Here is a 24,610-nt window from a genome sequence, read left to right as displayed (position 1 = left end):
GTCTCATAACAACAGCTGGCAGCAGGGAGAGAGACAGCAGGGAGCAGGCAGGGCACGGACAGCTATTACATACCTGGCTTTGCAGAGTACTCGTCACCGCTTCGCCCACAGCTTTCTGTCAGAATATACACTTTTTCCTGCGACTTGCACGCAGCTCAAGGCGCATGCTCAGAGTAACCGACGGCGCATTTGTTTTATTCAGGAACTCAGAGGTGAGTACAGTAATCCCAACCGCAGCTGAACAAAGTGAAATCTGCTCCCACAGTTTCAAGTCTTCGTGTTTTTGTGTCAAAGCCAGCTAACGCGTTAGCTGTGCCTGGACCACCTCTGGCTGCCCTTCGCATCAATGTCAGATAAAGAAGAGCTGGACGGAGGCGGTTTGAGCGGAGTGTTAGCTAGCCCCGTAGTCCGGTGGTAAATAACGAGATGTTGTTCGGTAACCCCGCGAACGAGATGTTCTAGCTTGTCGAGATACTTTTACATTAGGTTCAGATAATCTGTGAGTATTCACCGTTGTTTTCTCTGACTGCAGAGTTAAAGATAGAGCTGGCGTGATTGCTTCGCCAAAAACAAGTGACAGTTAGCTTCACCCGCTGTACAGTTGCAGTACTCGTCGATCCACTCTCTCTCTCCAAGACTGAGCAGAGGAAACAAAGCCTGCTCTAAGTTATGTTTGCTTTTCAGCTGCTGTGTGCAGTACTGTTGAGTTGAGCAGGTTTTCGTAATGCTTAGCTGTGGATTTTTGCAAGCCAGAGCTTCCTTCTGACCCCATAGGACCCATTTCACAACACGGGCAATTAAGATAGAGCTAAGAAAGCAAACAAACTGTAAAATAACAGAAAAGTGATTTGTCTACCAATTGTGTCCATACTTGTTTTTAAATACGAACAGTTAAAATAAGATTTCAGATGAAATCAGCTGAAGCTTTTGTGTTCTGTGAAGCTGCACACTGATTGCAGTGGTTTTTGTTTGTTTTTTTATGTCTGTGGCCCTGTTGACAGTTCTTTGCCTCAGCATGTGATTCTCATTTGCTTTTGTGTTGGCACTAAGAAGAAGAAGAAAGCTGATCTCTGCCCTTCCTTCCTGCAGCCTCTCCAGCAACAGTACAGGAATGACAGCATGTCAGCATAAGAGGAAAAAAAACACACAACACTGGCCTTTTAAGCTAAAAGACAAAACCAGAAACTAGGCTTGCATTCCACTGGAGCATAAATTCAAAAGACTTCCCATATGTCTCTTTTTTTAGGTCTCAGCTTTTTTGCTTGCGACCTGATGTTATAACCAAATAAGGACTCATTCATATTCTGACTACCATGATCCCCATGTTAAATTGTATCACATGTCTTTGTTTTATCTCTCATTTTAATCTGTCTTGAACTTTTACATACAGTAGGTCATCACCCTCCTCTGTGTAATCTAATCCTAGTTTGATACTTACACAGGAAACAGCATAATTAGGCGATGATAACCAAATTATCAGGATATTAGTTTGGCTCCTTCCAAGTTTTAAACCACTCAGTTTCTACAGGTTGGGACTTGATTAGCTCATCCACATAATCCCATTTCTAAAGTCTAAAGGACAAAGTGTGATTGAATTACATTTCTATTCACCACAGACTTTGCTGCTTCTAATGGGTTTTTTTCCCCCTTTTGTTGTCTGATCAACATGGATATTCAGTAACTTAAATTTAGGCCTTCTGTGTCTTTTTCTTCTTGTCTCTCCAGAGACTGAACAGTTAGAAAGATGACCACTTCATGGAGTGACAGACTGCAGAACTATGCAGACTTGCCTGCCAACATGGACGGCCTTACAATGAAGAAGTACAGGAGGGAGCCCTACCACAGGTATGAAACATCCACAAGGGACACACTGACATTTCACAGCATAAATTAAGCAGCCAGACAGGGACTACTGTGGAAAAAAACAAATAAAACCCCTGGACCGATGATTTTGTTTTATGAATAGAAATGAAAGTAAATGAATGGTAGTTTTCAGGAAGATTTGAGCATTTGTAATTTGGGGCTGTCAGCGCAACATAAAGAATATACTGCTTGTAATATAAGGATTAATAGTGCTCATAATTCAGCTTTCATTCAGAGGTTAAATCTGCAGGTAATAATAAAATATTGTGGACGTCCATTCTGTAATATGAAAACTAATAATATGCAGTTTCTGTTTGTTAAAATGATGGATTGTATGGCCACCCACCACAGACGGGTTTACAGAATGAATTGCATAGTTATATACAGAACCACAAAGGAATCCAGGGCCGCTCTGTGATGCAGACATCAGGACACTAAAGAAACTGCCATTATTAATTTCAGACAGCTTTTATTTGTGTTTTTTGTTTCTTTTTATTACCAATTTGTCATCAGCGAGTAGTCAAAGAAATTGAGTTAAATTTCCTTTGTTTCAAGATTGTGTTTGTTTGTTTCAGCTTAGCTTTTATTGCTTGGAAATGTTTAGTTTTGTTTTATTTTTCTTAGTTTCGGTGTTAGTTCTAGTCTTTGGTTATTATAATATAGGTCTGCTTTTAAAGGACAAATTTATAAAGTTCAGATCAGTTATTACAATACAGGAATTGACTCACAGCTATGTACATGTGCCAGACTCAGTTCACACCGCTGCCTCATACTTAATGTGTTTAGGAATTTGAAAACTAAAGGTATTGCCTCTGTGTCTTTATTTTGTAATGATGTTTTTCTCTTTAGTAAGAAACATTGTTTCGTTAAGATTGTTTTTTTTAATGTATTTGGGGTTTTTTGTATTTCCGTTAAGAATTGATCGATTGATTAATTTATTTTTTACACCAACAGTAACTTATAGTTCTTTTAAGTAACTATAACAACGATAACTCAAATCATGACTTAACCAGTTGAGTTGTGTTGGGTGGTCTTTGGATTACCCAACAGTTTTGACAGTAACTTGTTACTATTTATTTCACCATGGCAAAGCATGTCATACATTTTAAAAATATACTAAAGTACATTTCTTAGATTTTACATTGTGTATCACTTATTGTCATTATAACAGAGTGACTAATTAATCTGTGATTATATCTGTGATTATCCTGTTAGCGTGCTGTGTTTTCCAGTTTAATTCCTGTCTTATTTTACTTGTAGTCTGCCATTGGTGCTCAGCATGTACTAGGCTATGTCTCTTTGTCACTTCGACTGTGAAGCAGGCTGTGCTGCCTTAGATGTTTCAAAGAATTGATTGTGACTAGGGTGTGGTCTTTGTAGCTGTTATGCAAAATTTTTCACTCATGAGACATCAGCAGAATGACAAGACCCACGGGCTAAATGGATGAATCCAGATCCTGTTTATGCTCAGCATATTAAACGTGTAGTTGGTTTTGCTGGGAGTTTATGGCTTTGACTTTACAGTAAGTAGCTTTATTGACCATTAATATATCTTTTCACTTATAAACATCCTTGTTCCTTTACCTGCTTGTAGTAAAGTCCGTTCAGTCATACTGACATAATCAGGGGTTTATTTCCTGTCAGAGCAATAAAATGAGTGTTTCTTTTCAATGTTTAACTCTAAGGCATGTTTACAATGGGTACTGCTTTTCTTCCATGCTATTATATAATATGCAGTGCTCACAAGGTTTATGAAACCATCACTCATTTGTTTGCTCTGCATGTGCTGCTGGGGAATAAATCAACCAGTTCATGAACCAGCAAAGGGTTACACGTGCAGTGCTAAGTGAAAGTTCAAAGGTGCTCATTGAAACAATGTGACAGAAGTTCTTGTTCAGTGAAATCATTTCTGATTTAAGCGTGACCTTTTGTTTATCTTACAGACTCACAAAGGCCTTTCGAACAAAGTAAGAGCTCAGCCGAAACAGTGCACCCTGTGTATATCACATTGCAGGGGGCTGATGGCTCTGCCCAGTGCAGATAAGAGTTCGAGTCACTGTCTGCATGAGATTAGAGCGCAGTGGAAAAAATCTGGCTGATTGTTCTTCAGCTGCGCGCAGATGGAGTAAAAGTTATTAAGGGATTCACTTGTAGGTGCTATTTGAAGCAATACTGATGTCAGCAGGGCCAAAGTCAAGGCTGACTACAGTAATTAAGTTACCCCCATCCAATGTCAGTATGGGTGATCTTAGGAGGGGCACGCTTTATCATTTATGGCCGTTCTTTACTACCCCTCCCACAGGCATCTGGCAAGAGGTTACATCAAAATGGCACCAGCAAAACAGAAATAGAAAAGATTTAAACATTAAATCCTTTGTTCATCCCTGCGAAATGTTGACTGTATTTGTTTTGGCTGATCAGGAGTACATCCTCTTTTGATGAGCCAGTGTTAAATGTTAAATGTCAAAATAAGGCCAGAATAGGCTCATTTTTTATTAGCAACTAAATATATAAAATAAATATAGACAATCAAATTTGATATAGCATTTTGATATTTGAGTACAAGTTTTTCAAGTTTAAAAGTTCGCTAACTTGAATTTGTAAATCTGTTTTTTTACAGGTGATCAGTTTGAGATTCAGTAGCACTTAATTTCATCTACAAAATTGATTTATTTGTAAGAAATGATTTACATTAAAAAAAGAAAGAGAGTAAAAAGTAGAATTAACTTTGTTAACAGTTACAGCATAAACATATTTAATTAAATTTTTATTTGAATAAAGATGTCTACGGATATTTGAAGAGGTAATTTTCTGTTGAAAATCACAACTGGCAGTTTTCACGGCCACAAAAATGAATTTAAAAAATAACCAGTAGTTGTAGGCCAACGACAAATGTGTATATTCAACCAGATGTGAGTAATGGAAGCAGCTGTAGCTTGTGGCACTGGCGTGCTTGATTCTACCCGACTTGTGATTGTTCTAGATGTCTTTGAGGGGCCACAAACATCATGGTGCACAACAACCCTGACTGACAGCACACAACAACAGAGAATGACGCAGAATGGCCACAATCATTTTTGCAACAAGTCAGAAAATTTTTGAATGGCAAGACAGCAAAGAGAGAGAGAGAGAGGGGGGCTTTGTTTGTGGGTCCAGTGTTGCCCTGCGTTGCTGGAGCAGTGTCAGACCAGCGGAGAGTCAAACCGAGGTTTAATTTCACACAGAATGCATTGCCAGTCGTGTCGTGGACTTTGCTCTAAATGGGAACTTGTTCACTATGGAGCCGCTGCCAGGTATTTCACAACTGATTTAGACGTTGGTGAAGATAAATAGGCCATTGTCACAGAAAAATGAGAAGATTAGATGCCTTGCAGTTTTAGACTTGTGTATCAGTTCACCCTTGTTTTTAATTTAGTGTCATTCTTGATTTTTCTGTTGGTCTGATACATATTTCGGTTCTTGTATGATTAATTATTGACTTGTATAGAATTTCAACTATGTCACAGCTGTAGAAGATAAGTTATGTAGGTCTGTGCTAGCAGTCAGAGTTACGCAAACAGTGTGTGACTGTATTTTCTGTGTCTATGAAGCGCTGGCTTTCATCGTGGCCACTTTATATTAAAGTATTTTAAGATATTATCAGAACTAATTATGTGCGTTAATTTTCTCTTATCGTTAAGGAACATGCCAGCAAGTAGATCTCATGAAATACGCTCTAGAGAAACAAACAACTTGTAATAATGAAAGTATCAAAGAACCATCATCCTGGCATGTTATTTCCAGTACATACAAAGATGAAGTGATCTGAAATGGATATTTAGTTCCCACTTTGATTACAGCACCTAAAATGTAGTTAATTATTTGTTATATATTGGTGTTTAATAAGGCATAGTTCCCTGAAATGACTTGGTAAGCTCTTCTTAAGTACTTGTCATAAGCTGCCTTTTGGCTTCTTAAGGCTCTGTACCTAACAGAATAACAGAATTTATTCTTTTACACTGTGTGGTAATTGCCAAATTTGGAGTAGTAGTAAATTCATCTCTTTTTTTTTACCTTTAGATTAGACACTCAAGGACACCCAACAGTAAACAAGATTTGTCCATGTTCGAACTTATCATATTTTCATTTTATGATTTATGTGGATAGAATAATTTGAAGTAATGATACTGTACAGAAAATCTGAAAAAAATAGGCCTATAACTATCAGTCAAATCTATAAATCACCTATATCATTGTTTATTTGGTGTAGTCTTTTTTTTTTCTTTTTTGGCAAACAAACTTAAACTGCAAGCTCATAGAGGTGACACCTAGGTTTGTAATCATAACTGTACAAAAGAATGCAAAAATAAGAGTTACACTCTTATTTTTGAAAATAAGAGTTACACTCTTATTTTTGTGTTTTTTACATTTGCTTTATGTATTTTTCTATATTTGATTTTCACAGTTATTTTGACACCTCAGTCTACACATGCACAGTGAAAGGCACTGAGTCTAAATTACCTGACTTGATAAAATGTAAATCTATAAATGTACCTTTTGACAAAATTTAAAAGTTGTACTTGGAAAAAAAAAGGACAGTTGTTGTATATGTATATGTGTAGTTTGTTAAATAGGGATAACATTCTTCTTTTTCTCACTTGGGGCAACTGCTATGAGTCATAATTTGTTGTGGATGATTACATAAAATAAACTTTTTCCCCCCAGAATCTTTGTCAACAGAAGCTTGGCAATGGAGAAGATTAAGTGCTTTGGCTTTGATATGGATTACACTTTAGCAGGTAAGCTAAATACACAATCACACAATCAGTGATAATCAGATCAGAGTTTGGATAATCAGTTAACCAATGAAGTCAGTGATTGGAGGGGAAAAAATGCCTATTTATCATTTGAAAAAGAGATTTCACAGTACTATGCAGTCCTATTATAACAAATTATACCCTAAATGGTTCCTGGACTTAAGACTGTAAATAGCATCCAGGTGCTAATCGGATACAGTTGATTAATTGATCATCAGCAAGTGGGACCACCTCTGTAAAAGCAGACGTTTTGGCAGTTTTCAGGTTTGAACGATTGAGATGTGTTATCACAATGTCACAGTTTTCCCAGGAGAGGACCCCACAAGTTTACCCCAAGTTCAGACAATGCAAAGAAAATTTTAAAACCAAATTAAAAAAACAAAACACAAACCTAAACACCCAAACAAACAGAAAATCAACACAAGACTTCTAGAACAATGACATTTGAACAGATGACACCAAAGTGGAGCTCTTTGACTATAATGCACAGTTTGAATACCAAGCACAGCATATCAGCACAAACACTTTATACCTACTGTCAAGAACAGTAGTGAAGAGGTGATAATTTTTTTTTTTTTTTGGGGGGGGGGGGGGGGGGGGGGGTTGTTTGTTTGTTTTTTTGCAACTGTAGGACCTGGTCACCATGCAGTCACTGAGCTGACCATGAACTACTCTGTATACCTGAGTCAAAGATGATGCTATCTGTTAGACAGCTAAAGCATGGTCGAAACTGGGTCATGAAGAGGATAATGATCCCAAGCATACCATTAACTCTACAACATAACGGCTGAAAAAGAAAGGACCCAATGACAAAGTCACAGTCAGATTATAATTATTTTTATGATTTGGATCTTTTTTATTTTTTACTTCTTTTTAATTCTAAATTTGCCAGTTTTTAAGAGACATTTATTATATATGGTCCAAAAGTGTTTTAGATTTAATAAACAATTGATCAGTTTATTGATCTAATTAATCAGCACTTTTTAGGGTTTTGGTATGCAGGCCAAGTTGGCTGGAGTGTTGTATAGCACATTCTCAGTTTACATGGCTCGTCTGTGCTGTCATCAATAATACAGTCTTGTCAAAATGACCATTCCTATCTTGATAAACGTTATGTAATGAATCTATAAAAGTGTCTTGGAGTGGCATTGATTGAAAGGGAAACCAACTTTGTGGTTGTCACGTTAAATTTAGATTTTGAGAGCGCATTTATTTATGTGCCTTTAGAAGCTAAAAAAAATCCCTCGCTGTTAAATGTGCTGTGAACTCATGTTTGGTGTAGATGTTGAAGTCTATAGTATCCCTTTCTTTTCAACTCTATATTTGGGTACCCTACCATTCCCCCTGAACCACAGCTTGTTGTCCACAAAGTATTATTTAGGCCAATGATAGTGATACACTGAGCATGCCATAACACTAAGATAACGAAATGTTAAGCCAGCAGTAACTCTCTGTAACACAGACTTAATTGCATATGTTCTTTTTCCTAGTGGCTAGCAACCTGGCCAAAAATATCCTGATTTTTCATGCCACTTTGTTCTGTGACTCAGCTCCAGTTTTCGGTCTCTACACATCTAAAAATAAACCTTCCCTGACTTTGAAAAACAGGTCACGTTTGTTTGTTGAGTTCAGCAATGACGGCTCCCCCGAGAACAAGAGTCACTTGTAGTTCTTCTTTGACTCTAGACCCCTATCACCATTCGGGGTATAAGAGATTTTACAGATGCTCAGCTGTTGACATGACTCTCTTTATGGGAGCTCATAACCAAGTGTTAATGTTTGCTGGAAGGGTGGCTATCGTGTATCTTTGGAGAGTGTTCAGATTTTGATCACAGAAGTGCTTCCTCAGATTGACTGTCACACGTAACGCTATGTGATAGAAGGCGGATCAGATGTGCAGCACGCCTTAAATATGTACATTTCAAATATTCTTGCTTTTTGCGTGCAATGTTTACGAAAAAAGACAAGGAAGAAAGATTGGGATTATAAAAAATAGAGATTTAAAGCAGAAACATAATTTATGTTTTTTAAATCACTATGTAAAAACTCAATAATATCTGCCAGGAAATTTTGGTACACATGAACAAATGAAAACACAGATTAAAGTTTAGAAAGTATGACAAAACTAAACATCAGTTGCTATTTCAGTCATCTCCTCTGTCCACTGCTGATGATGTGAAGTTGTTGCCTACAGTGCTGCTCCTACAGAGATGAGGGTGGCTCCTGTCTCAGCTTGTAGATAAGTTGGCAAGAATCTGTAAGATTTGAAAATATTTGTTATTATAAGCTAGCAGTTCTTAAATATGTACAATTTGCATAACAAGCGCGGTGGCTGAGTGTAACATATTGGGAGTGGATGGGAGCAGTTGTCAACATGATTAAAGAGTTGTGTTTTTTATTGAGTTCACTGCCTTCATTGTGGCATGTCTGTTGTGTGCCGAGTGTTTTCAGACAGAGCAAGAAAGTCTGAAACTCAAAGAAACCAAGAGCAGTTTTTCAGTAATTCTTTTCGCAGTCATTAAGCATTTTGAAAAAATAGTGGGTTTTAGGGAAAACCCTTAAGTTAATTGAATGTATGCAAAACCTAATTTAATGATTTTGCTTATCTTCAGAGATTGTGTGAGGCTTTGGGTGAATTTTAAACACAGTCCCTGTCAACTGTAATCAGTTTAGCATATATCACACTGTGCAAAGACTACTATTGTGTGTATTCAGTATATACTGCAGTTCTGCATAGTGAATTTAAGCTGAAGATAACTCTCATATTATAAAAACGTTTTAAAAAGTTAGCTTTTTCTGTACTTTGGTATGTGATTGTGACTGAGGCAGGAAATACGCTCCATGTCCTGATTCATGAAGATAATTGTCTTTGTTTTTCTGCATTAATCCTTGTGCTTACAGTGACATACTAAAATAGCCTTAAAAAGCTCAGAAAAATCACATCTTATGTATTAAATAAAAAAGGTAAAGTTTGTAAAGGAAATATTGCTAGGAATGCGAAGGAAAATCCATAAAATCTAATCCATTCATAAAGGTTGCTGTGTAATCAAATGTCACTGTGCCAGCGACAGGGGAATTCCATTTTAATTCAGATATTGAGAAATTACCATTGGTTCTTGGAGACCTCACCATCACATGTTACCAGCTGTGCTCCTGTTATCCCTTTCAAACTTTTGAGAAGAGCACAGACTATAAAAGAAATGCAAAGTAAACAAACTAATTAACCAAAAATTAAAGTATTTTGTGTTCATATGACTGTCTATAGCTCTTGGAATAAAGACAGTCAAACAAAACGTGATTTTAAGGCTTGTTTTTAATATCAGCATAAGTATTTTAGATTGTTATAGACAATCTAATGATGCATTGTCGTCATACATCAGTGTAATGACGTACAGTGACTTCTCAACGAGCCAAAATGAGACATTTTGTGCCATTTTGCTAAACACGAGGATAAGAAGAGGTGAAAAGTTTGTTCTGTTCTAAAGCTTTAGTGCAAACAAATTGCAAATATCTTACATTCTGTAAGACTTTGTGAACTGAATTAGCATTGGTTGAGACAACATTGCTTCATCTGTTCTTCTGCTCCTAAAGGGAACACGTAACACCCTGCAGAAAGTTGCTCAAACACAGTTTTAGGCCCAGATTGCAGTGAGAGATACGAGCAGGTTTGTCCTAGTTTTCTCACAGACTTTTGGCTGGAATGTGGGCCCCTGAGGCAATGTTTAAGCTTTCTAATTTTTCCCACAATATGCTTCATAATGTTGTAAATTTGTCACAGAGGCCTACATTTCCACTTTATTCTCTGCAAATATTAAGACATAAGTTAAATTATTGCTGTGTGAAATGGTTCAGATAGAGTCTCCTTGTACGACACACTATATCTGATTTGGAGATAAGGGTCTATCAGCAGAAGGGCTTTCTGCTGGTTGTTTATCTTGTATGCAAGAGGTCTACGTTACATGTAGGCCTGTGGTGGCCTGGCCTATAAACTCTGGAGACATACGTTGCTGCTCAGCAGTGGGAGTATAATTATCTGGCATCAGTCCCATTGGGGATAAAAAGGGAAACAGATCTCTGAAGTTCCCACCACAGGGGGAGAGAGTCAAGGACACAGCAAACAACAACAACCCAACTTCCTGTTTACAAAAAATGCAGTAAACATGAGCATCTCAGATGTCTAATTTACTAAAACATGCGGCTTTATGTTGCATTACATAGTCTTGGGTGTGGCTTGCATGAAATACAGTTCTACGATAGTCTATTACAACAGTTCACAGTTTGAAGATGTGATGTAAAGGGCTTTTAACATGAAATACCTAGCCATGGTTCATTCCAAACTTAACTCTGGCTGGTGCACTTTTATTAAACAGTAACATTATGGACAAAATGATATTTTAAGCCAATCACTGGGGGAACTTTAGTGGCTTTTGACCTAATATTAACTTTGTGTAGTAGGGAGTTTTAGCTGTCCCATAGGTTTTAAAATTGTCTAGAATAATTATTATATATCAAACCATTTTCCTGATTCTGTTTTCCAGCCTGACAAACTCGTTATGAGATTTGATTTGTTCTGTTTTATGTGTGGGATGTACTAATATCCAAAAGACAACATGTAAAGAGAGACTCCCAGTGACTTCAAGCGAAGAGGGTGACATAGGAGAAACAGGTTTTAAAATAGGCTTCTTTGTAGCAACTCAGAGCTTCACGAGGAATATTACAAGTAAGCAAAGAGGAGGGGGAAAGGCAGTTATATTGGTGTATGCTGCTGCTCTGGGCAGAGGGCCCAAACCCTGTTTACTGGGAGAACACAGCAGGGGGTGAACTACAAGAGGTTACGTGATTATAATGCAGAAACTGCCTCATGCAGTTACATCATATGATTGTTGGGGTTTTCTTTGTTTTCTTTGTATTATTATAGGGTCTTTACTTTACAATATAAAGCGCCTTGAGGCGACTATTGTTGTGATTCGGCACTGTATAAATAAAATTGGATTGAATTCATGCTTACAGAGTAAAGGTGTCAACAAAAGAACAGAGCTTTACTGAACCCAGGCTTTTCCTGTACTTCTCTGTATACTTATCATCTCTCTGTATAACTCAGGACTTGTGTATGCACACACGTTTTCCAGAGTAGGACACAGATGTTTTCCTGCTTGACCTACAGTGCTGTTCCCTCCAACTAACTCTTCTCTAAGTATCATCAGCCACTATTTCATACCCTTGAGGGGCCTTCCACCACCCCACTGGGGGTATAGAAAGCAAGCAATAACACCAGTGCATTCTCTGTTTCATATTTATAACATCTGACATATTCTTTCCCCCTGTCAGAAAGCATTTTAATCCTCTGCCAGTCTTTTTTTAGCCTTGCATCACTGTATGTTTTAATTTCCAGCGCCCACTCCTGTCTCGCTTTTCGTTTAGCCTGGGGTAAATATCTACCACTGGCAGTGACGGGTTAGGGGCTCATCAGCCTCAATTAGGCTCATTAAAGCCACTGCTGAACATCAAGTGATTTTTCATTTGCCCCGCCTGATCCTCTTTCTTTGTGGATTTGCGTGCAGAACATCCTGGTCCATGTTGGTAGCCAGGACTGAGAAGGGCATTGGGTGTGAGGGGATGTTCCAGTAGAGTGAAAACATGTTGTTGACAAAATACAGACAAGATGATCTCAAATGGATAAGGTGGCCTTTGAAAACTCAAACTTATTTGTTGTGTAACTTGAGTGAGTGCAACAAAATGCATATCACCTCATTAACCATTGTTTGCCGTCCAATCACCCCACAGGCTATGCTTCTGGGGTTTTTAAATACAACATTGTTTGTATAAATTTGAGTCAAGTTTTCAGATAGATACCATTTCAGTACAGGATCACTGTCAATATTAAAGTAGTTATCCTACAAAAGGTAATAAATACAAATTCAAATAAACAGGGGAAAATTTTTTAAACATCTGATTTAAAATCTGTTATATTGATAACCATTCATTTGTTTGATTCTGTATGTATGCATTTATATAATATTAACTACTTTAATGTAACACAGTTTTTAAAGTGTCTACAGGACACTTTTATGGGCAGCTGGCATTATTTACTAAACTAATGTGTATGTGTTTCCTTTGTAGTGTATAAGTCACCTGAATATGAATCATTAGGCTTTGAGCTGACAGTGGAACGCCTAGTGTCCATCGGTTATCCTCAGGAGCTCCTGAGCTTCGTCTATGACCCATCATTTCCCACCAGGTGAGACCAATCCCATCTCTCTGCGCAGACATCATGAAGCTGATCGTGGCCGTCAGATTATTGACCAACTGCTGTTTCTGTTGCCTAATCTCTAAACTTTGTAGTCCAGTTAACCTTTTAGCTGAGATATCTATCTTAGCCAAGTAATAGTATGAAAAACCCCATCACCTGTGCAAAGTTCAGTGTCACTGTATTTATTTTGTAGTAAAAGATAACAAGTGACAGGAATTTAAGTGCCAAGTGATATGATTGTTAGAAAGTTAGGAAGGCTGTTTTACTCGTGTATTGCAAAATCATGCATCTCTTTGCTCCTTTTTTCAGAGGCCTTGTGTTTGATACCATGTATGGAAACTTGTTGAAGGTTGATGCTTACGGTAATATCCTGGTCTGTGTCCATGGATTCAACTTCCTGCGAGGGTAGGTATTTTCAACATTCCCCCTCAAAATGCACAGATCTCTGCATACAAGCAAGCATCATAAATATAAACATTTGATAAAACATTTTATTCTCTTTTGTGCTTTTTTGCTTTTTCCAGCCCAGAGATCCGTGAACGGTACCCCAACAAGTTTATCCAGAGAGATGATACAGAGCGTTTCTATATCCTCAACACCCTCTTCAATCTGCCAGGTGGGTTCAAGTTCAAACTTATTGTAGCCATTTCAACAAAACAACTGATAGGAATTGTCATGGTGTGCTCACATATAAAACAAGACACATCCCACAACACACAGCACCGCACAACGTGATACAAAATACAAGTGCATGTAACAGATCAGCCCATAGTAGCTCAGTGTATCTACCTTTAAAGTGATTTTTAGTGCAACAGAATATAGTCCAGATTGCAGAAGGGAACACTCCATAGTGCAAGTAGTACCGTTAATATTGCAAATGCATGATACATACATACACATTTTAGTGCCCAATGCATTCCAATTCTAAGAGCACAACCTGATGTAGGTAAAGTGAATTAATAAGAGCTTCAATGCATCTTCAAGAGCCTAATAGCTTGGAGTTAAGTATTATCCCTAAATATGTTCAGCTAGTAATGGTTTTGCCCAATGGGAAAAGAATGGAAAGGTCATGTTAAGGGAGGATTGGTCAGGGATGATGCTTCTGGCCTTGCTGGTGATTCTGGTGGCTTAGTGTGAAGCTATATAAAATGGATCATACCTTACAGACTGACTCTCTATTTCCTTAGCTGCTAAATAAATTCAAGTCTCTGGTGGGCTTTACAATAAGACCAGTGTTTAAGTCTGATGATAAAAATTTGCGTATTGTGGTGGTGGTGGGAAGAACTTTCCCATACAGAAGAATGGGATGAATGTGTACAACAGAATCTAAATCTGGAAGGCTGGGGCGGCAAATAATTTCACTGTGGTTCTTGACATTATCTTCCTGTTTTCTTCACAGAGACCTACCTTTTTGCTTGCCTTGTGGATTTCTTCACCAACTGTGATAGATATGACAGGTAAGAAAACTTTTCTCTGCTTTATCTGGCCTGCAACAAGTTTCTGGGCGCCGCATGATGAGACCACGACAGTTGCAAGCCACAAAGGGTCAAGAGCAAGCCCTAACGCATGGGAGGGTTCAGGTGTCTCAGCTGCTAATCTCGTCTAATTCTATTGTTAATCCAATGGGAGTTCAGTCAAATAACCCTTCGTTTCGATTACAATTACTATATCTATTAATCTGTTCTACCAATTGTGAAAAAGTATGGATTCTTATCAAATTCAGATAGGAATAAAAACAATTACTAACTATTTGCAGAGAATGAAATCCTGATATAACAACAAGATAATCCTCTGAATGTTAAAGTAAGGAGATTTAATGGCCTGTAATTTTTTTTGAGAATGTAATCTGGAATGGTTGCATGTCCTTTGTCCTCTGAAACCTGGTTGTTGGTCTTTTAGGGGGAGAATGTTTTCCTGTTTGGCTGGGGACCCCTCCAACAAGGGAAGGCTATCCCATTTAAAAGCAAACAAAAAACAAATGTCATGTTTTTGAAAACCTTCTATAAAGCTATGGCCTGTCCGACGGCTGTGTGCGTGTGTGTCTTTGCTCCCCTCCCCCAGCTGTGAAACTGGCTTCAAAGATGGCGACCTCTTCATGTCGTTTAAAAGCATGTTCCAGGATGTCCGGGATGCTGTTGACTGGGTCCATTTCAAGGTAAAACACATGCAACCACTAAAATTTAATCTGATTTGTTGGAACTAAAACTAGATCATGTGATGGAATAGAGTGCATAAATTATATCTTGAGGACAAGTTATTATTTTCAAAGAATAATTGAATTGAAATAAACATACTCAATAAGAGCGCTGGCACACACACACACACCCATTTAATTTAAATTTATTCTGGCCAAATATAACATAATGTGACAACAGAAGGCAGCCTCCAACAAGCCAAGTAAAATTTTCCTCATATGATGTATGAATCGAGTCTCTTGACAGAATCCAGATAAGTTTGTAATATTTTCTTAAGAACATCAGGATAATGTCTCCCAGTTTTTATTTTATATGTATTTGTGAAGACGACATATACAGGAAATTTTGAGACTGTCTTAATAATAATGCCATTCATCACATCATTCATATGCAGGCATATATTTTCTGTACACATATGTTTCAGTCTGCACTAACATACTAACACAAACTCACAGTTAAAATTCTGTCAACTATGTCTTATGTTCAGTTAAAAAGTACTTAAACCTGTTTCCAAAATAAACTGCAGTTAGACTAGAATTCAGTCCATGCATATTCGTCCTGGACTGTAAACCAATTTTTAAACCTTTGCAAAAAGAGAAGTTGTTTACAGAAGAATTAGAAATACTCTTGAAACACTCCCACTGATTATGCCACAACTAAACAACACAAGTGTCCAAAGGTTCTGCAGCAGTCGTCACCAATTACTGCTTCTAAACTGCTATTAACCGTATGGCTGTGCTTTAAAATGTTACTTCACTAGAATGTCTGATCTTTATTGTGTATAGTGATCTATTCTTTAGAGTTTGACACTAGAAAGCTGTTTTAATTTCGTGTGCTAAAATTGAACATCACTCTGAGCATCCTCTGAAAAGGGAGTGAGTTCAAGATGTGTAAGCACTTTTTGGTGAGGTCTTAAAGCTAATGATTAAACTTTTGAAATGTTGCATTATTGCATAATGATAATGGATAGAAAGATTATACCAATGTTAATGCAACTTTAAACAAAAGAGTTAGGTTTACATGTCATTTTAAGAATTTTTATCAGCGTTTTTGAAGCTTTTTAATGAAAAAGAAACAGATGGAAATCCAGCATTATTCACTGATATCTATAGTTATTGATGATTTTGCTAACCCCTTTGTCTCACATTGCAGGGTACGCTGAAGGAGAAGACTGTGGAGAACTTGGAGAAGTATGTAGTGAAAGATGTAAGTAGTTTGTATTCACTGTGAGTGCACTGCTGCAGAGAAAACACACACAGTGTCTCACACTCTTGTAGTCTGTGAAGAGGCTGGTTTGTAAAGATGCTTAGAGCTTCATTCTTTCTCTTTCTTTTCTTCTTCTCTGTTCCCACCAGGGAAAGCTGCCTCTTCTTCTCAGCCGAATGAATGAAGTATCCAAGGTTTTCTTGGCAACCAACAGTGACTACAAATACACTGATGTAAGTGTGTGTGTGTGTAGTTATGGTGGAAACTTACTGATTAGGGAAAACAGTAATGCAATAACAGTGAAAGACTTGGATGCCAGTAAGTTAATGCCGAGATCCTTTTATTAGTTTTCTACCAGTTTGTCGGTAACACGTGTATTAGCTTATGAACAAAGTATGTGTCAAATCAGACTTAGAGACGTTGTGTTGTGTTACAGAAAATCATGACCTATTTGTTCGACTTCCCTCATGGCCCAAAGGTAAAACATATTTTTTCTATTTCTATTTGGTGAAGAATTCTTTTTTATTATTGTCAAACATAAATGTACATCATGGTTTTATCTTTGTACTCATGTTTGTGTGTTTCCATCCACCCCAGCCTGGCACCCCGCACCGGCCCTGGCAGTCCTACTTTGATCTGATCCTGGTGGATGCCAGGAAACCGCTGTTCTTCGCAGAGGGTACAGTGCTCAGACAAGTGGACACAGTAAGCAAAATCAGAACAGAGAGTTCTGGCCAGAGAAGATATTATAAGTGAACCCTAGCTGGCATGTGTTATGTTGTGGCTTACAGTCTGTCCCTTATTTGCTGTTCAGTCAGGGCTGTTCAGGATTTCTTAGAGCAGAGTGTTCGTTTTGTTTTCCAAAAACACACCAGTTGTTTCAAACTGAGGGCCAGCTTACTGAAAACAGTGTAGAGTGCATGAGTGAGTTTTTTGTTAGAGAGTCGTTCGAGCGTAGTTTGCATTTTTGTTTTAGTCACTGGCTCAACCTGGGATCCATTCTAGGGTCAAATTAGATGAAATCTGTATGTCAATTATTTTGGTACATATATATTAATGGGAAGGCAATGATCACAATGATTTAAAAAAGCATAACATTATGTAAATTTAAGCATGAATTTATGCCAGAAAAACGCAGAGGTAAAGGCCCTAAAAATATGCCATCAGTGCATAAGTAATTAAATGATTGTTTTCAGGAAGATGGAGCAATTGCAGAATGATTCAAAAATTGCTTGACATGTATAAATTGTAACTAAATAACCAAATGTCTAAAATACAGTCACTCACTTCACTTATGTTATTCGGATCCACTTTTTAGTGACTTATTTATTTTCTTCATTTCAGACAACAGGACGTCTAAAGATAGGAACCTACACAGGACCACTGCAACATGGGATCGTCTACTCTGGAGGTAAGGTTTTATTTGTTGCATCATTCATTCTTTGAGCTGGGCTTTATTCATCTGTCATTCGTGGACCTTAAGAATGCATACATAGTCGGTAACATGCTACTGTCATTCAGGCTCTTCAGATATTGTGTGTGACTTGCTGGGGGCCAAGGGAAAGGACATAGTATACATCGGGGACCATATTTTTGGAGATATCCTCAAATCCAAGAAACGTCAAGGCTGGAGAACATTCCTGGTTATACCTGAGCTGGCCCAGGAGCTTCACGTGTGGACCGACAAGAGCTGTGAGTCTAGAAAGAACTTGACTCATAATAACACATAGTGTGCAGACATGTGGGAGGGCCAGTTTGGCTGCATGTTTTCTCAGTCTCAGAAGGGACTTGATCTTTAACAGCAATCTGAAATGTAAAATGTTGTGCAAAAACTACATCTATAAGTGCAAAACAAAAACCTGTTACTAAATGATCTCACTCTCAAAGGATACATTCTCAAAATTTCAAACATTTGTACAGCAACTGTACATGTACTCAAATGTGCTGAAGAGAGAGAGATTCACGCTCTCCCTCTGTTTTCCAGCATTATTCGAGGAACTCCAGGGCCTGGATGTTTTCTTGGCGGAACTCTACAAGTAAGAACTGTGACCTTTAGCCTCATTCCCCCCACCCTCAGGTTCCCATTCTGCTGCTCTTTGCTCTCGGCTGTAACAGTGTCTGTTTGCATACATGTGTGGATACTGCATATTTAACAGAAACCCACAGGGCCAATAGGGTAAAGTCTAAAGTGTCAAAGTGTGCACCTGATAAGCAGGTTCACTGACGTTATTTATAGCCTGGCGCAATTCTCTGTTACGCCACCTCTTTGACTCATCATCTTTCAGGAGGCTGATATCAGTATCCACACCCCCACCCAGTCCTCATCGTTTTTCTCCTGCTTCCTTCTCAGGCATCTGGATAGCAGCAGTAATGAAAGGCCAGATATCAGCACTATCCAGAGGAGAATCAAGGTACACCCTTAATGACCTCTGCTGCTATGACAACAGATGTGCTGCTTACGTGGTTTTAGTGCTGTTTGTTTCATAGAGACTAATCATTAAACCGCCTCATCAAAGAGCCCTTTCAGTCGGTGTTTATCTCTCATAGGCTGTTGGAAAAAGATGCAGATTCAGCTGTTTCACTGAACAAATACGACATCCCAAATAATTTATTAACCATACTTTCCAGGGTTAATGAATCAGTGTCCCTCTTTTTTGACGTGATTTTGAAGGCTTACCAGTTTCTCTTTTTCTTCTTGTTTTGTAGAAAGTGACACATGACATGGACATGTGCTATGGCATGATGGGTAGCCTGTTCCGCAGTGGCTCCAGACAGACTCTCTTTGCCTCACAAGTGATGCGTTACGCCGACCTGTATGCAGCCTCCTTCATTAACCTGCTGTATTACCCCTTCAGCTACCTCTTCAGAGCGTCACACATACTAGTGAGTATCTGAATGTAAAGTGGGGGAATTGAATGAAACCACGCACCCTTAAGATGCAGACACATTGCCACACTTCACTGATGCACATACTAAAATATTGTCTCTTAAAAGTTACAGTTCTGATCTGTCATTGTTCGTAAGACATTTTAAAGGTTAACTGTGTTCTTGTTGTGTAAAAAATGTTGTATACAGCTTGGTGAATTAGTCAAGAGTCTTTTAAAAGCATATGACCAGTCATAGTCTATCGCTTATCAATTTTTCTTATTTCTCCTCTTCCAGATGCCCCATGAGTCAACAGTTGAACACACCCACGTGGACATCGACACAGAGTCCCCGTTGGCTACCCGCAACCGCACCCACTGCAGCGACTGCAAAGAGCTAGAGTGCAAGCGCAACCAGCTGACCCGCTCATTCAGCGAGATCAAGCCACCCAACCTGTTCCCTCAGACTCCCCAGGAGATCACTCACTGTCACGATGAGGATGATGATGAGGAGGAGGAAGAAGAAGAAGAGTAATATAACAGGACCTTTAGAGGGGAGCCATGTTCCCGTTCCTGCCTTCTTATCTTTCCTAGTAGAGTCAAGTAGTGATTGCTTTCAAAGCGAGGCAGAGAGGGGAAAACATCTCCAGTGTGCATATGTGTGATCACACACGCTCACACACATACACATTCTTGAAATTTCTAAGGATAAGTGTAAAGGACCAGTAGCAAAAGAGATCATATGACTGTCAGAAGACTGCATGCTCGGTCCTCTAAACAAAACCTGTACGAGCTTAGTTGAAAAAGAAAACAAACACAAACTTCTTGATTTGTAAATTCATTTGATTTCTGTATAATTCTCCCAGCAGACAGACAGAGAGCGCACACACTCAAACAGACATCACACAACACGTTTCTTTATCTTTTTATAAGCTGAGTTTTAAGTCCTGCTGGTGGATCACTTAGTTTTGGTCATGTTTACGGTTTAATCCACCAGGTTTGGACTTTCTACTGTAGTTTGACGTGTAACACAAACTGACAGAATATGCACATTGCAGTCACGGGCAAAACACTTTTCAGCATAAGTGCCGAAAAATCAATGCAGACATTAAACATTTTTATATGCAACATGGGAACAACATTCAAATTTTTTTATCCATTTTGTTTTATTTGCTTGTCTTTATAGAGCTGTAACTTGTATGTAAGAGTATTTCTGTGTGTGTTTCTGTCACGGTAGACTCACTCAGACTTTAGCATCCTGAGTGACGGTAAGCAAAGAAGATGTTGGACAAAACTGAAGCACAAGCTGGTGTTAAACCACTCGATACCCAGATGAATATCTTCTTTGACTTGTTTGGAGTTTGGTTAGGCGTACACAAGTGAAGCTATTGAACTGATGCTTTGTTACCAAGCAACAAAGAGGGCAGAGTATCTATATTTTATCCTTAGTCTCTATGACTACCCCGAAACACAGTACTGTTTCTATAAATACCTGTAAGGTAAATGAGATGAGCTAATCGTTCAACACCATGAGCGGGCTGTTATGCAGTATTTGTCAGCTTGATTGTTTCGGAAGTATAACTTGAGTATTTCATTTATCAGATTTTCCTTTTTCTTTTTTCTTTTTTTTTGGTAAGGGGGGTGTACAGTACAAAGTCTTCAAGTTAGTTATTTTGCGAAGTGTGTAAAAAAGGAAAGAGCATGAAAGTGGATTCGGCATGTAATGAAAGTAGTGTTTCGACAAAAAACTTAATTGAAAAGGTCTGATGAGTTTTAGCTGACTTTTATCCACAGGTCCAGTATTATCTGCCATTCATAGGAGGATGAAATATGAACTGTGTTTACAGTATTTTGCTAGCGGGCTTCTTAACACTACGATGTGTTGTAGATTGTATTCACAGGTCAGAAATGAGTGAAGTGCTCCAACATTAAATGCTTGATTTTGCATTTGTTCTGATCGTTGCAACAAAATACAAGCTTGTTAAACTTAAAGCTCCTGAAAACTTATTCTAAAACACCTTACACACTTCGTCTTATACAACATGACTTCTATTACGCTACAGTCGGAGTAGGAAAAACTGCATAATATGATGTGGCACGACCAAAATGATTGTGACTGTGTGCAATTAACTTCCAAATTGTTGCCTTTGAAATGATTTCTTCAATTATGGGAATTATGTCTGCGACCAGTCACAGTCAGTTGCCCTCTTCAAAGTGTGTTTTGTGTTAAGATGGCGATAAAATAGCAAAAGGAGTCAGCCTGCTATCAGTTTGCAACAGCAGAATGGGGTCAGTCTGTCTTTGACATTATGGTGATGAATTTGCAAAATCACAAATCTGTTGCAAATTTTTTTTCTGTTTACATACGCAGAAATTCATATTAAGTACTTGCATTCAGAGTCCAGTCAGAGCCTCATAGAAATTCAGAAATTCTTCCACAAATGGTGGCATAGTTGCTGCTGGATAGCGATTGAACTGCAAAATGACATAAGCACTCTGCAACCTTGCTTGTTATATGGGAATATAACCAGAATACAACCAGCTGGTAACCAGCTGAGTCGCGTCTTGGAAAGAGATGCGCTCAGATTGATTGCAACATGTTGACTCTAGTTATTTGAATACCTTCAGTCCACGTTGGACCACAAATGTTTGGAGACAGGTTGCATTTATGCAGTCACTGTGTGATTGCTATGAAGCTTGTTATAGACTTCATAGCTTAAATAATTGAAACAACTTGTGTTATGTGGACTTTTCTGCTTAGGTTTTTTTTCTTTAAAAAATCCTAAATGGAAAAATGTTTTGAATCAATATCCAAAGTTTTATTTTATTTAATTTTGAAAACTTTGGTTGAGGTGGTTTAGTAGGGGTTATGATAAAAGGAAAATGTGACGATGGAAACAAAACGTGACACTTCTGCTTGAAGTTTGAGCCCCTCTCCAATGGCACCAATCAGATTAATTTAAAATGCACATGCAAACTTACCTAATGACCAAACTACCCGCCAACTGCCATTGGAATTTATTATAAATGCATGTCGGTCTATACTGATTGGTTTAAAAAGTTAATGACGTCCCTGCTAGTTCAATTTCTCGTTTTTAAAAAGAATTTTGAAAGAAAAAAATCTTCCATTAAATTATTAAAACTGTTCAGATTTTGTTCATACTGGACTCTGCTGATCATCGAGAAAAGGTGATGGAAAAGTTTTCAGGATCTTTAATGCAGATGTCAGTGGCATCAGTGTTCATACACAAGGTAGAGTGCTGCCTCATATTATTTTTTTCAAACAGCAACTTTTTTCCCCCCCTTTTCCCACCATCCACTAAAAACAACGTTAAACTGCCTCACCTTTTTAAAGTAAGTCTCGACCTCTTCTGTTTTCAGTGTGTTGGATCGGCCTTTTGATTTAGGCCACAAAAAGGGAAGGAACATGCCGTTTAGTTTTTGGAATGTTTTTTGGTTTGGCTTGATGTGGAGTGAGTAGCGGTGAATGTGCTTAATGCGTTGGATAAAACCATGTTGAACATATTACAGCTGTTTAGGCTTTGTTTTTTTGTTTGTTTTTTTTACAAGTGAAATATTTATATTTTATGTTCTGATGTTTGTTTCTTGAACATAGAATAACTGGATATGCTACATGATGCAGCTGCATTGCCTGCGTGGAAGAGGTGACTGTCTTTGCATCATTTCATGTGAAAATAACAACAGTATCCGCTCTGCTGTGGCCATTATGGTAGCATCAGTTTGACTTCTATGTGAGGCTGCTGTCGGTGTAGTTTACACAGAGAGGATAGAGAAAAAAAACAAACTGTAAGCCTGCAAAAAAAAAAAAAAAAAAAAATCTTAAAATGAAGGGAAATGTGACTAGCATGTTAAGTATCATAATTTGTTACTTGTCATCAGCATCATGGGATTTTTACTTTTCTAAGCTAGTGTTTTCCAATGGTCTCCGTTTACAGAACTGTAAATAGACCTTGCCATTTCCTTTTCATATGATTTTCTTTAAAAAATATAACATTTTTTGTTCATTTTTATACAATATCTCATAAACCTGTCACTACGACTTGGAACTAACTAAAGACTGGTGAATAGGTTACAGTGCTTTAGAAGATTTTTATCTTGTGTTGTGATGCCCAGAATGCATCTGTATTAACAGGTGCAAGAACTCCACTGTTCATTTTCTAACCTTTAGTAAACTTTTGTTTTTATGCATATCAATTTATGTTCTTCTGAACAGTGTTTTGTGTGTTTCCACAAATTATCCTTTAGACTGTACATTGAAGTAAATTACATAAAAATGTAGAATAAAGATAGTTTGTAATATTTTGCTGTTGCTTCTTGGGTTTTCTTCTCTCGATATTGTGTTAAGGGACCTGAAACCAGGTGATACATATATTGTTGTATCTATAGTCCAGAGCTAAAACTAAAATTTAAGGTATTTAATATACTCCTAATATATTAAATTTTATTATTGACATAAGGTTTCACTTTTCTAACACTTATGTGGCAAAAATACATCTGATCAGTGACTTCAAGGCTCAGTTAAAAGGTTTTGCACATCAGGACATAATTAAAAAAATCATTTTATCCATAGCAGGTTTTAAAATATAACAACATTTTTTTCCATTTAACAAAAATATTGCTAAACTGGAGAAGGCGTCTATGACAAATTGAACCCTTATTTGTTTATTTTGCAAAGCTTCAACTGAACAAACCAAAAGACTTCTGGAACAATTTTCTTGGACAAACGACCAAAGTGGAGATGTTTGGCTGTAATGCACCACATCGCATTTAGTGAAGGCGTATCAGCACAACCTCATACCAACACACGGTAGTAGAGAGGTGATGATTTGGGCTTGCTTAGCAGGCACAGGACCTGATTACCCTGCATTTGTGTGTATGCCAAAGAGTCAAATGTTAAACTGTCTGTCCAACAGCTAAAGTAGAGCTGGAATTGGGTCATGAAACAGGACAATCATACCAAGCACATCAGCAAATACAATGCAACAGAATGGCTGAAAAAGAAAAGAGTCAGGGTGACTGTTCAGAGGCTCAGACCTCCGACAACGCTGTGAAGAAGAGTGGCTACACGATGATCGAGAGACTGATGAAGTCATAAAGCATTCAAGTAATGATGGTCAAGCTGTTTCTACAAACTACTGAAACAAGGTGTGTACTATTCACACCCTGGTGTGTAATTTTACACACCCCGTTTCTCCTCCCGCTGGAACAGAACATAATCCCGACTCAGCATTAAAGTCCTTAGTTTTAATCATTTAAGGTGCAATATTTTTCTTTTAATGTCCTCCAGCCTCCCCAAAGTATAAAGCAAAGCATGGATAGCAATGGATGCTAAATTCTAACATGGGAAAGTTTGCAAGTGAGTATAGTTGAATGAGATGTAATCCATGGAGGTCAGGTGATGGCTCAGCTGAAAAC

At 38.0% G+C, this 24,610-nt stretch overlaps 1 protein-coding gene across 1 annotated transcript; it reads left to right on the top strand.

Annotated features, from left to right (window-relative positions):
- On the top strand, positions 1-23,494 carry nt5c2b (5'-nucleotidase, cytosolic IIb). The gene is made up of 18 exons (XM_063476764.1): positions 1-212; positions 1,726-1,845; positions 6,568-6,641; positions 12,780-12,897; positions 13,219-13,314; positions 13,434-13,525; positions 14,309-14,366; positions 14,971-15,064; positions 16,257-16,310; positions 16,460-16,543; positions 16,747-16,788; positions 16,908-17,015; positions 17,655-17,721; positions 17,832-18,002; positions 18,295-18,346; positions 18,661-18,721; positions 19,017-19,193; positions 19,473-23,494. Exons 2-18 carry the CDS (start codon positions 1,745-1,747, stop codon positions 19,707-19,709), a joined length of 1,686 nt encoding a protein of 561 aa, XP_063332834.1. The 5' UTR covers positions 1-212; positions 1,726-1,744; the 3' UTR covers positions 19,710-23,494.
- Positions 23,495-24,610: the final 1,116 nt, after the last annotated feature.

This window comes from Pelmatolapia mariae, linkage group LG6, assembly GCF_036321145.2.
Source record: "Pelmatolapia mariae isolate MD_Pm_ZW linkage group LG6, Pm_UMD_F_2, whole genome shotgun sequence".
NCBI classification, from domain to species: Eukaryota; Metazoa; Chordata; class Actinopteri; order Cichliformes; family Cichlidae; genus Pelmatolapia; species Pelmatolapia mariae.
Note: the sequence above shows the minus strand (reverse complement) of the source record. Positions and strands in the feature narration are given on the sequence as shown.